The sequence below is a fragment of the Musa acuminata genome, chromosome BXJ2-9 (genome assembly GCF_036884655.1).
Source record: "Musa acuminata AAA Group cultivar baxijiao chromosome BXJ2-9, Cavendish_Baxijiao_AAA, whole genome shotgun sequence".
Taxonomy (NCBI): Eukaryota; Viridiplantae; Streptophyta; class Magnoliopsida; order Zingiberales; family Musaceae; genus Musa; species Musa acuminata.
Window position 1 is genome coordinate 48,467,154 of NC_088346.1, and position 14,031 is coordinate 48,481,184.

The 14,031-nt window shown below is 42.9% G+C and overlaps 2 protein-coding genes across 2 annotated transcripts; both read right to left on the reverse strand.

Moving 5' to 3' along the window:
• Positions 1 to 1,096: 1,096 nt before the first annotated feature.
• Positions 1,097 to 3,572, reverse strand: LOC103999447 (subtilisin-like protease 4). The gene has a single exon (XM_065127114.1). The coding sequence runs from the start codon at positions 3,525 to 3,527 to the stop codon at positions 1,248 to 1,250; it is 2,280 nt and encodes a 759-aa protein (XP_064983186.1). The 5' UTR covers positions 3,528 to 3,572; the 3' UTR covers positions 1,097 to 1,247.
• Positions 3,573 to 11,923: 8,351 nt separating this feature from the next.
• LOC135622111 (subtilisin-like protease) lies at positions 11,924 to 12,937 on the reverse strand. Its single transcript, XM_065123750.1, has one exon. It carries the CDS (start codon positions 12,935 to 12,937, stop codon positions 11,924 to 11,926), a length of 1,014 nt encoding a protein of 337 aa, XP_064979822.1.
• Positions 12,938 to 14,031: the final 1,094 nt, after the last annotated feature.

Sequence of the window (14,031 nt, forward strand, 5' to 3'; positions counted from 1 at the left end):
ATTGATCAAGATATAAATATAGCCGATATCGAATTTTATTCTATTCATCTGTACTTTGATCAGACTGATAAAAATGGTTTTAGCAACTACATAAATAAATCCAGTGAGAGATGGAATTCTATCATTGATAAGTTTTCCTGAGCATGCTGGCACAATGTAGTGTACCAAGAACACATCCATTTGCATATTGCATTGAGGGCTAATGTAATGCCTTGTGTTCAATTCAATGAAGGAACGAGAGATAATGTAAAAATATTCATGATTTCAACAATTATAAATTATTATTGCTGGTATTCTTTTTAATCATGATTTATTATTTATAATTTATCTAAAAATATTTTTTAAAAATATATTATGTCAACCGTCTCATCGACCCGACAGTATTAATTGTAGTGTCTAAATGGTTTGATTAACTATTTAGATCTGATGATTTCTTTATAACTGCTCCCATAAATTAATTTTTATTTACTCTCTATATAAAAAAAGTCTCATTTATACAAAAGATCCCATATAATTTAATTTTTCAAACCATTTAAATTCTTTATTCCCTAGAGAAAATACTAATTTTTGTAAGATTATCAAACTCAATCATTTCTGGATACTAATATTATAATTATATATTACTCCTTATAATTAGTTATTTTTAGTATTCCGATTTTTATACTTTCAAAAAGTTATAGATTCTTATATTTACAAAAGTGAAACATTTAATCTGGTTGCTCTAACAAAATTTCTCTCTCTTTCTTGATTTTTAATCTTATAAAATTATCTTTTTAATTATATATAGGGATCTCAAAATTTTTATTTTTAAAAATATAAAAATATAAAAATCTTAATATAATTTTTAAAAATATAAAGATCGAAATACTAGATGTAACTAATTACAAAGATAATATATAATTTATCATAATAATTAAGGTCGGCTCTATGACGACAGCTCATAAAATAAAAAAAAAAAATCTATCACTGTCATTAATTTAGGATTAAATATATTTATATTAATAGTTTAGAGCTATTAAGCTATCATTAATGGTTTACTTATGCATGTGAACTCAATATTAGACATGGCTAGAACATATATTTCTTTCTTACCAGCTTCTTTTTCACTTTATCAACCGACCTTTTTTATTTATTTATTCTATATTGGGGCGACAGAGCTTTTAAGTCGGTCATACATTCGTGGGAACATATATATATATATATATATATATATATATATATATATATAATTTATTCGATGGACGTGATCATCGCCAGTAGACCGCGATAGGGGTGGTCACGAGATGCTTAGCCGAAACCCACTCGAGTTTACCTCGAGAATATGGGAAAGTTGGTGAAGCTGCGGGGTCGATGTCAAAGGTGACATGGTAGCTTTGTTGTTCATCAGGTCGAGAGAAGCGAAGTGCATTGGTGGAGAGAGCCATTGTCACCCCCGGGGGGATAGTCATACGGGCATGGTAATGCTCAACCCCTCCGGCCGCGACGTTCTTCACTGTACGCTTCACGGAGATCACGTACTTGGTTTTCCTGTAATCAATGGTGATCGAAGGATAGTTCAGCTGTGACGCGTTGACGTGTCGCTGGTTTTTGCAGTGGACGGCCTTCCCCCAAAGAATCCTCACTTCCGTGTCGTTGTAGCCTAGGCTGCAAAGGTAGGCGGGGTAGATTCCCATGTCGATTTCGTAGACTAAACCCGGATCTAGAGCTCTAGGTCCGTTCAGCTGCCCTGCACCCACCGCGACGACGTCGGCGGTTCCACCAGACTGCTGGTCCACCAGGTAATTGCCGTCGAGATCTCGGTCGTCGGCGGAGGTGATGATCGCCGACTGGATCGCGGAGGGCGACCAGTGGGGATGCTGCTTCCTTATCAGCGCCGTTATCCCACTGACGTGAGGTGCTGCCATGGAGGTGCCGCTCAGGAAATTAAACGCCGATTTTGACGGAGTTGCGGCTCCCGGTCCGACCTCAAATGGCCATGCGGCTAAGATGTTCACGCCGGGTGCGACGATGTCGGGCTTGAGAATGCCGCCATTCCTGGTTCCGGGTCCCCTGGAGGAAAAGGATGCCACTGCCGGAGACGGCCGGTTGTTAAAGACCGTACCATTGAAGACGATCGTTGCGGTAGCTGATGCCCCTGCTGTATTATAATACTTCATGATCTTCTTTCTGCCTTCGTAGCTCACGCTGGAGGCTGGAAGGACGTGAGCGTCGGAACTGGTCGTGTAACCTCTCGTCCATGGGTTCATGAGGATCATGGCGGCGCCTCGAGCCCGGAGGATCAGCTTCCCCTTCTCGATGCTTGTAATATTACCGAGCTCACACAACACTATCTTGCCAGAGATATGATTCAATTGTGATGAGTCATTGCAGAACAACCCGTAGACGATTGGCAACATGACTGAGGAGTCGAATGATGTCGGTTGGTAGGCCGACTCGCCGTCCAGCTCCATCCCATTGCCCAGCTTCACGGTGGCTCTTATTCTTCGGTCGGTGGAGCTCGCGCCCACGGTCAAGACCCACGGCGCATCATGGGACAGCGTAAGATGATTGGGGCCATTGTTGCCGGCGGCGGTGACGGCGGAGATACCGTGGCGCAATGCGGAAAGCGAGCCATGCACAACCCCGTCATCATTGAATCGTGGAGCTCTTTTCCCACCGATGGACATCTGTATTATGTCGACTTCGTCTGTGATTGCTCGGTCTATGCCGGACAGTATGTCACTCTTCCAGCACCCACGCCTGTAGCACACCTTGTAGATGGACAGATGAGCTCTGGGTGCCATGCCGGAGGCCGTGCCTGCCGCCATGCCAAGGACCTCGGCACGATTGTAAAAGTTCCCCGCCGCAATGCTAGCCACATGTGTGCCATGACCGTTCTCATCGACGGCCGTGTCTGGTCCAGACTTAAATCCTCTTGCCCCAATAATCTTATTGTTGCAGGTGACCTTGCTTTCAGGTGTGCATGAACCCTTAAACTTTGCCGGGGGAGGAGGCATCCCGTTGTCACTGAATGAATAGTGATCCGCGGCGATCCCGGTGTCGATCACCCCAATTATAACCCCTTCGCCCATGTTGCCACTGTCCCACACCCCCCCCGGTTTGCTGATCCCCAGGAACTGAGGCGTGTATGTGGTCTCGATCCGCATCGTCGTGTCCGGCCGCGCGTACACGAACCCCTCCATCGCTTCCATGGCCCTCACTTCTTCCGGCGTCAGCTTGGCGGCGAATCCACTGATGGCGTGACGGTACGAGTAGATCAGCCGCGGCTCGCCCGAGTCAAGGGTGGCGTTTGGCAGGAAGGACTCGTGCCACTGCTTCAGCTCCCGGCTGCTGAGCAGCTCCACGGCTTCGGGTTCTTCAACGTTGACTATGAAGGTCTGGAGGCCATTGTTGTTGCCCCATCGGTCATCAACGATGGGAAGGAGAAGCTGGTCTTCACCCTTCACTGCACCAGCGAGACCACACAAGAACAACAAGAGAACGCAGAACTGGAACCGACCTGTATCGTAGTCATCCATGGAGGACATGGGTCGAAAGGTCGCAAGCAAGCCTGCGGTGGTGTGGTGACGGAGGTTGCATTCAAGAACGCAATATATAGATAACACACTGCCTAAGGTATAATACGGACTGCTTCGTTGCCTTCTGACATGAAAGCTAAATAATAATACTCAAGTAATAATGCATCGATAAATGAGAACACGAGGAGAGTTCATATCAGCTACTCGACATGTATTGACGACCTGTAGTGCTCAATCATGTACCGAATTCCACAAGAAAATACAAAATAATATATGCATCAATCTTATGAGTGTGCGAGTATCCGAGAAAGGAAATTATTGGCAAGTGATGCATGTTCTATTTTTTTTTTCTCAAATAAAAAGAATAGGGTGAATTTATCAATTATGTATTTTTTTTATCATCAATTAATTAAAAGAGCCCAAATGGTTATTATGTTTAGTATATTTGGTGATAAGTTATTATATAATTATTTTTTTATTTTTTTATTTTTTAATCTTTTTATAACTTAATTTTTTATATAATTATTATAAAAAAAATATTGTTGACGTTTAGGTCAACCCTAACCCACCTGCCTAGGGCAGAAAGAGGTTCGATGCCTAACTCCTCTATCGTGGTTGACGAAAGAGGTTGGTGCCCAACCCACCTGCCTTGGGCACGAAGGGGGTTGGCACCCAATACACCCACCTCAGGTGGAGTGGAGGTCGATGCCCGACACCTCCACTTTAGGCTAGTTTTGAGGGAGTTGGGTTTTCCCAACCTCTATGTCTCAATGTCTCGGGCAAGCCTTTACGGGTTTAATCAACCAATTTTGAATTACTATGCCTTTCAGAACTTTTTTTTGGTAGGATGGGTATTTCCAACTCATGTGCCTCATGCATATTTTGCCTTATGCCTCTTGTCGTAGTGGATTTTTTCCTATATAAGTCAGGTTTTACTAATTCATGTATCTCGGGCACATATTACCTTGTGCCTCCCGCCGTGACGTATTTCTTCCTATGCGGGTCAGGTTTTACTAACTTATGTACCTCGTACATATTTTGCCTTATGTCTCATATCATGATGAATTTCTTCTAAGGTGATCTTCACACATCAATTACTTTTGCATTTTCCAAGATGGTCTTCATATATTGATCACATTTGTGCTTTTCGATGTGTTCCTTCTTCGATTAGCATCTTTTTGTATTCCACCTAAAGAGATACTTGTCTTTAATATGGGAGGAGATAGATTGATCCCCTCCCTATAAATATCTCTTAGCTATGGGGGTGAGGCTTATTCTTTCATTTGAGTATCTGTGGTCTCCCTTAGGAGCTTATTCTTCTTAGTATCAACTCTTTTCTACCAGCCAAGTTGGTCCTTAGTCCTTTTCTTGAAGGTAAGTCAATTCACGGATGTCTCGTCCTACAAGCACATCGGCTCTCTAGTACCTTGATCTCCTAACACCTCAAACCCAAAGAACTTCTTCCACCTTTGTAACTCGAAATGTCTTTCCTTTTTCACACAAGCTCCTCTTGGTCTCATGGTCATCGAATGGTCGAGGATGTTGGCACTCCGTCCTCAAATAGCCCAAGGCCGAAGGCAATTCCAAGCTCTCCTTCATTGAGAGAATCAATCCCAATGAACCTATGGATTCTTCAGGATTTAGAGTCCATAAAGAGCACATAACTCTTAGACCACTTATGGATCACATACCCCATCCCAATCAAATTCAAGCTGCAAGTACCTTGATTGGGTCACTGTCCATATGATCCAATGTTTAGGTTCCTTTGTTTGTTTTATGATGTTTTAGAGGTAGGACTTCGCCTTCCCCTCTACTCAATGATTGTGTTTTGCCTCTAACGGTGGAGGATATCGTCCTCACAAATGGCGCCTAACTCATGGCGTTATTTAGAAATTTTCATCATGAAGTACTATGATGTCAGTATTACCCTAACCCATAAACTCTTTCTTTACTACTTACTTTGTGCTATGTAAAATAAAAAATGACTACTATTTAGCTACTTGGGAGGGCTTTAAGATTAGTAGTGCCCCTTCTAATATTATGGGTTGGAAGGATCACTTCTTCCTTATAGGTATAAGTCGGGATTGGGGATTCAATCTCGCTGGGTTTGTACGCTCTATAGATAGCACACTTTCCTTCTTATAAAAAAAGGTAGATCAAGTGCTTCGGTTAAGAGATGTACTCTCCTCTTCCGAGACTATTAGGAAGATGGATAAAAACTGATTGATCGATAGGGGTCTCAACTTGGCTCATTGATATATAGATCTTTTTGCACCCTTTCTTCTCATTTCTTTTTGCACTTTGAAAAACTAACATGTCCAGCCTCATAACTTTGATCTCCCGTAAGCATAGATCTTCGAGCCTTGAGGAGAAAGAGAGTTGGTTCCTCTTTGGGCACAATAGTGGCTTCTTTAGCTCCTCCCCCGTCCAATCATGACTCATCCCTTGAGGCATTAGCTTCGACTCGGTCTGATCATCCTTTTATTGTTAGTCAGTCAAAGAAGTAGAAGGCATTGAAGAAGGTGTCATATCCATGATAGGTCGAGGAACCCAAGGTAAAGCAGATTCTCAAAAGGAATTGAATGATATTTAACTATTGCAAGGGCAAGTCCTTACCCTTTGCATCATTGAAGATAACCAACCTGTTAGACCCAATTCTAGATGCACCATTGCTAAAGTCATTAAGTAATACTACCGAGGGTCCCTATTCTCCACGATAGCAAAATTGATTTATCATTCCCCTTCGAAGGTTTTACTTGACATAAGCTACCATACTGAAGTACTAGTAAGCTAAGTCATGACTAACCCCTTTAGTACCTTATTACTATATCATCACAACAAACTCTTTTATCTTCGATTTGTAGCATCATCATTATGTCACGGTCGTTTTTGACCACGTACAGGATGCTAACTCTATGATTAATAAGTAGTTTCTTATTATTGATAATCTTCAGGAGACAATAGAGGGGCTAAAGAGGAAGAGGGGAGATATAGTACTTAGTACCGAAGCAAAGGCTTAGAGAATCTAGTCGGTGATGTAGTTGGAAGAGGCCGAGCAGTGCCTAGCTGTTGGAAAACCTGAACAGAGCATCACATACGCAATAGAATAACAAAAAATAAAATTCATATATTTCCAATGGAAAAATGTTTCATCGTCGTACAAAGATTTGTGCGCAAAATCGAAAAACACAAGCAAAAACTATGCGTGTCAAGACAGATTTATTACATACGGAGATTGTATATCTTTGTAAAAACTTAGATCTGTAGGAGTGGATGAAGGAGGTCAACTGTCCTCCTCTATAGCAGTAATCTACATAGTAGATGCAGTGAAGACAAATCTTAAATCGTTGCATTATCTTCCTTTCCATGTGCACCATGTGATCAAAAAAGGGCCGACCCTTCTTATTGTCCATACACCCCAAACTGGGGCTATCGACTAAGGAAAAGAGGGAGGGAGGAGAATAGGAGATGGTAGCCAAAAAAGGGTCTAGTATATGCCCATTTGGTTCTCTCATACTTATGGAGGTTCCTATCAATTTAACCATAATGGATCCTACTCTATTGTGTATTGGATCTCTATCAAACTATCCAAACCTCTTGTATTAATAGATCTCTATCTAATAATCTCTCATTGACTCTTAATGAATATTATCTATAAGATCCAATAATTCAAGGGCTTACTGGATATCCGATAAGATAGAAGCTCCAACGGATATCTTATATATGAACCTTTACTCATTGCAACACTTACCATATGTGTGTGACTCTTTAGGTCCAATATCGAGTTGACTATGAGTCGTACATGTCAAAACTCCTTCTAGCTCATTGAATTATTATATGCATAATAATTAACTCAACCCATCGACTACGGACGTACTATGCCACTACATTATAGTCCCAAAATGATATAGGGGAATCCAAGCTATTGGACTTATCTATCCTCAGTTATCATCTATCTATAATCCATCATTTATCTAATATCCCAAAGATCGTATACTGGGCATTGTGCTGTCAGGCCCATATAAAATTTACTCAAGTCTCACTATAATTAGATTTTTCTCGAAGAACTCTTTTTCTCTCAATCTGAATGACCCTGGTTAGGGATTTGCTTGAGCAAGAATATATGTGATATTTCTCTTGTGACACTGAAAGCGGATGATTATCTATCGACACTAAATTACCCTTGTAAAGTTAGTTATCACTCCTGATGACCAATTGTACTAGATTTGGAACTTCTAGACCTATAAATCTGGTATCAAAGGGTGAAGTACTCATACAGAACATCCTTGGTATCTCAAGTCTAAGGACTAGATACACAACTTAGATAACGCAATCGTTATCTGATAATGAGGTATCATTAACCATCAATCATTCTATGAGCGGATCAATCAGTGAACTCATTCTCCAATGAGCACCTGTACTATATCCCTAGTGTCCCCACATGACTAGTTTTGAGACCAACCACCTCCATCATATGGATATGTATACAACATATGATCTCGATGTCCCTCTCGAGTATCCTATGACCAGAATTATTTATGGTCTATTTTTAAATGCGAATCGATCTCATTATCATGATCTGATTTCCATTGTGCATATCTATAAACATCACAATATATGCAACATACAACATAAAGTGAAAAAAATAATAAATAATAATAAGCAAAAAAAGTGCATATCGTGTCACACATTTCATCACTCATATGATTGGCATGTAGGGCACTCATGACTAGCACTAACTGATTAAGTCGAATAACTGAAGATAGTTCGGAGCAACAAATCATGAAGTGTGAGAAGATAACATCTAATACAAATGATTGATGCACACAAAAGACTCAATATGCTTAAGAATTCTTGAGCCATAAAAGAAGAGTAATAAGAAGATCAAATTTGATCATTTTAAAGGAAAAGATGGATCACAATAAACATGGTTTTGATATCAATTTGTAAGTCATAAGGATACTGATATGCAAGAAAAGCTAAACTCACATTCTCCTATCTTTTTATCCTTAACAAGATCGTTATGAGCAACGGATTAGGCATAAAGAGAAGATAAGAAAAGATATGTAATATCTAATGATTAATTCTCTAGCAGGTTCTATCTTTTATTGACGAGAGCAAAAGATCTACGATGATAATTAGAAGAGTACCTTAAGGTCATCTTCTAATAAGTCATATTATAATTTGAACATCCTTTCTATTAGTCAATAATTATAATCAAAATTTAATGAAATCTATAATATATCTTAGTTAATTAGAAAAAACTACATAATGTAATAGTTATTGTATATATACCTTTTTATTGAGTATTCCATGAAACATGATATTATTAACATCAAGTTGACGAAGCTTTCAATCACAATTAGGAAAATAATCACTTGCACTATTATTGATTTAACGACCGGATTGAATGTTCATGATAATCAATTCATCAATGAGATCCTTTCACTATAAGACAAGCTTGTACTGTTCTAAACTCCCATCTATATTTCATTTCATAAGAAAAATTTATTTACATCCTACTATATTCTGAGAAGGGTCAAAATGAACAAGATCCCTAGTGTCATTCTTAAAAAGTGCATTAATCTTATCTGTCATCGGTTGATGCCACATAGGACGTTTCAAGGCTTAAGAGACATGTATTGGTTTAATGAAATCTTATAATAGATGTTTGATAGTTTGATAGACTCTTGTTGGTTTATAGATATTATTTTGAGAACGAGTGACGTGTTTGAATAGATAAAAAACATTTAACAGGTGAAGAAATTATTTGTATTATTGGAAGATAGAAGGTAACAACTGAGAATGAAAAAGATAGCTAAAGATTTTGGATGTCTAAGACAGTGATGTCAATTACCACAAAAGATTTTGATACACATTAGTGTTGTAGGAGAGGACGCAACATTGCTCATCAACCTTAGCCATTCATGCACGTCACCCTTCTTTGGTCCCTTCAGTGGAGGTGCCCCCAAGAGACCCTTCATAACAAAGTGGGTAAGAAAAAACCAAATAGATATTCTATGGCTTGCAAGAAAAACTTGAGATACATAAATTAAATTGTATTAGATCAAAGGAACACAAAGGATTTTTAGAATATTAAAATAATCTAGAATGAGAAGAGAGTTGAAGGAATCCTATATGAGTTATGTTTAGGCTTGTATCATCTTCGATAATTATATCATCTGGTCCTTCATAATGCAAGGATAAATTGTTTAGATTTATAGTGATGTGATGAGAGGTAGCACAAATTGGAGCTGAGATTGTGAGAAGGGGGCACAGATTGCAGGGCACTTGACGACATGCTTGCCTATGGTGAAGGAGCTACGCTCATACGTCGCCAACTCGATCGTTACCCTCGGTGATCACCTTCCTTATGTCATCGAGGGATAGTTCTAAGGTATATTTTTATATTAAAAATGATTAAAAGCACAAGAATTTTTGTATGTTCATATTAGAATAATAGGTTAATTGACCTATGTAGAATTAAATGGGGTGTTACAAACTCTTGATATCCTCGTCTCATGTCATGATGAGTCCTCTAACTCCCTCCACCCTTTACTAGTGTTGTGGGAAACAACCTTAAGTCGTGGCCTCGGGGCCGACACGACTGAGTTCGGGTCCGAATGATGGGGATCTTCCTGAGTCTGTCAAAGTGGTCGGGTGCGGCGGTCTGGACGGTGTCATCTCCTTCGAGCGGGAACTCCTCACCTTCGCGTCTTGCGGGGACCTTCGGCTTTGCTTCCTGCACAAAGGTCGGGTCGGAGTGCTCAACCCGACCCCTCCGACGATCAAGTTAGTTAATATAGGGGTATTCGGACGAAGATGTCCTTTTGTGTGGCCCTTCTTTTTTTCCCCTTCTCTCTCGTTCAGGATGCAAGGGTATTTATAGTAAGAATTACCGTTGCACGATGTGCCTGTCCACGGGGAGCAGGATCGTACTTCTGGTAGCATATGACATCGTCGTTGGCGTGAGGGACCGAGCTTGAGCAGAGTGTTAATATGCTGTGAGGCGTCATTTGGGACGGCTAACGTCATGCGAGTCTTATCGCAGTTATTATCCTCATCATATTCCCCCTCGGAACAAAGCTATGCGTCGATCGTTGTAACGGGAGTCTGAGGCATGGCTTCAGCTTTCAGGAGGGCAGGTTCGCGCAAGCGCGGTCTCGGGGAGCAAGGAGCCAAGGAGCATGACACAGGCGGACTGGCCACGCAGGTGTGTCTCGGGAGGCATGGAAGCCGAGGAGCACGACGCATGCGGACTAGCCGCGTAGGTGTGTCTCGAGAGGCATGGAAGCTGAGGAGCACGACACAGGTGGGCTGGCCGCGCAGGTGTGCCTCGGGAGCAGGAAGTCGAGGAGCACGACGCAGGTGGGCTGCCCGCGCAGGTGTGCCTCGGGAGCAGGAAGCCAAGGAGCACGACGCAGGCGGGCTGGCCGCGCAGGTGTATCTCGGGAGGCATGGAAGCCGAGGAGCACGACGCAAGCGGGCTGGCCGCGCAGGTGTGTCTCAGGAGCAGGAAGCCGAGGAGCATGATGCAGGCGGGTGAACCGCGCAGATGTGGTCTCGGGCATCGTGCGGCCGAGTAGCACGACGTAGGTGGGCAGGCCGAGCCGATGTGTCTCAGGCATCATGCGGCCGAGGAGCACGGCGTAGGCGGGCAGGTCGCGCAGGTGTGTCTCGGGCATCATGCGGCCAAGGAGCCACTTGGTCAATGATCGATAGTCCACTGCTTAGTGACGCGCATACGCGGGAAGCCAGGTCGCTTTTCTAGGGAAGCCCAAGGGATCGCCACTTTTGGGAAGCGCTGGTTTTCGAGGCTAATAAGATAAATGCTTCAGGATTCGCATCGTGCGGCGGTGGGGTGCCACGTCAGGCCATATTTATGGCGAAGTGACATTCGGTTTTCCTAGCGCAACGTGCTCCAGGAGAGGAAGGGTCGTTCTTTTGGCGGGATTTGGCCTATAAATAGTGTGCGGTTGGCTTCCTGCACGTTTCGTTATTCGCATTCGTTTGATTTTCTCTTCGGACAATCCCGTTTCGCACCCATCGGCCGTCCCTCTCCTCCTTCCAAGATTTGGTAAGGATGGCTTCTCCTCCTCCTTTGCCTTTGTCTTCCTCGCCTCCCTCCTCCGGTCATATCAGAGAGAAAGCGTTGCCGGCGAGCCCCCACTCATTGTCCGACGAGAAGGCGGCTCGAGCCCTCGAGTCGTTAATGTGGCCGTACGACCTCGACTCCAGCGTGAGCGAGTCGTCGCTTGGCTACCTCCGGGGTCGCTATGGTATCCCGGAGGAATTTTCGCTCATTGCCCCTGAGCCGGGGCAACGGGCGTACAACCCCATCCCAAGGGGTTTTGCCTTGACCTTAGACGCCTTTGAGGCTGGGTTGCGTCTCCCACTTCACCCAGTCATAAGTTCTTGCGTCTCGTGGTGGCGCATTTCTCCCTATCAGATGGCGCCGAACTCCCGGCACTGGCGACGGCGGAGATACCGCGGCGCAACACGGAAAGCGAGCCATGCACAACCCCGTCATCATTGAATCGTGAAGTACTGTCTCCACCGATAGACATCTGTATTATGTCGACTTCGTCTTTGATTGCTAGGTCTATGGCGGATAGTATGTCACTATCCATGCACCCGCTGCTGTAGCACACCTTGTAGATGGACAGATGAGCTCTGGGTGCCATGCCGGAGGCCGTGCCTGCCGCCATGCCAAGGACCTCGGCACGATCGTAAAAGTTCCCCGCCGCAATGCTAGCCACATGTGTGCCATGACCGTCGTCATCGACGGCCGTGTCTGGTCCATAATTAAATCCTCTTGCCCCAATAATCTTATTGTTGCAGGTGACCTTGCTAAAAGGTCTGCATGAACCCTTAAACTTTGCCGGGGGAGGAGGCATCCCGTCGTCACTGAATGAATAGTGATCCGCCGCGATCCCGGTGTCGACCACCCCAATTATAACCCCTTCGCCCATGTTGCCACTGTCCCATGCCCCTCCCGGTTTGCTGATCCCCAGGAACTGAGGCGTGTATGTGGTCTCGATACGCATCGTCGTGTCCGGCCGCGCGTACACGAACCCCTCCATCGCTTCCATGGCCCTCACTTCTTCCGGCGTCAGCTTGGCGGCGAATCCACTGATGGCGTGACGGTACGAGTAGATAAGCCGCGGCTCGCCCGAGTCGAGGATGGCGTTTGGCAGGAAGGACTCATGCCACTGCTTCAGCTCCCGGCTGCTGAGCAGCTCCACGGCTTCGGGCTCTTCAACGTTGACGATGAAGGTCTGGAGGCCATTACTGTTGCCCCATCGGTCATCAACGATGGGAAGGAGATGCTGGTCTTCACCCTTCACAGCACCAGCGAGACCACACAAAGACAACAAGAGAACACAGAAACCGAACCGACCTGTATCAAAGTCATCCATGGAGGATATGGATCGAAAGGTCGCAAGCAAGCCTGCGGTGGTGTGGTGACGGAGGTTGCATTCAAGAACGCAATATATAGAGAGAACACAACGCTTAAGGTATAACAAGGACTGTTTCGTTGCCTTCTGACATGAAAGCTAAATAATAATACTCGATTAATAATGCATCGATAAATAAGAACACGAGGAGAATTCATATCAGTTTCTCGACACCTATGTACGACCTGTAATTATTGTTCTCAATTACGTACCTAATTCCACCTGAAAAGACAAAATAATATATGAATGATTCTCGAGTGTGCGAGTATACGAGAAAGGAAATTATTTCGCCAAAGTGATGCCTGTTCTATTTTTTTTATTTGTTTCTCAAATAAAAATAATACGGTGAATGTATCAATTAAGTATTTTTATAATCAATTAATTAAAAGAGCCCATATGATTATTATTTTTAGTACATTTGATGATAAGTTATTATATGACTATTTTTTAATTTATTTTTTTTTTACCAATTTAGTTTTTTTTTTAAAGTTATTACGAAAATATGTTGTTGACATTCGTATCAACTTTAAATCATCCATCTCGGGCAAAAAGAGAGTCGACGGTTGACCCCTCCAACATGGTTGATGGAGGAGGTCGACACCCAACTCACTCGTCTTAGTGTCACAAACTTAGCTGGATTTGCCTAAGTCATGCGACACTCTTGCGTGTCCGTCTGTAAAAGCCAGCCTCTCATGGTCCTTTAAGACCTACAAAAGAGAGAACATGATAGAGAAAACGCCTCACTCGGGATCCACAAGCAAACATCTCCGAAAACACTTCATAGATAATGCAAATTACAAACAGACTTTACAAGCTCTAAACAGTTGCATAACAAAGGGTAAAATGGTCTATTATAGATCAAAAATCTCTCACACGTGTCCACATGACACAACATTTATTTACAAGCCTAAAGTGGCCACCAACATAACTAAAATGGGACTATTAAGCCTTCGACCGTCCCTCTATCTATTGTATAAAGCATGAACATACCGAAAGACATGAACATCCATAAGCATTACATCAAACATCATGTTTAGAAGTTTGTCCGTGACATT

Bases quoted from the DNA above. Each gene is read 5' to 3' on its own strand.
- LOC103999447 (XM_065127114.1), bottom strand. From the start codon at position 3,527: ATGTCCTCCATGGATGACTACGATACAGGTCGGTTCCAGTTCTGCGTT.
- LOC135622111 (XM_065123750.1), bottom strand. From the start codon at position 12,937: ATGGATGACTTTGATACAGGTCGGTTCGGTTTCTGTGTTCTCTTGTTG.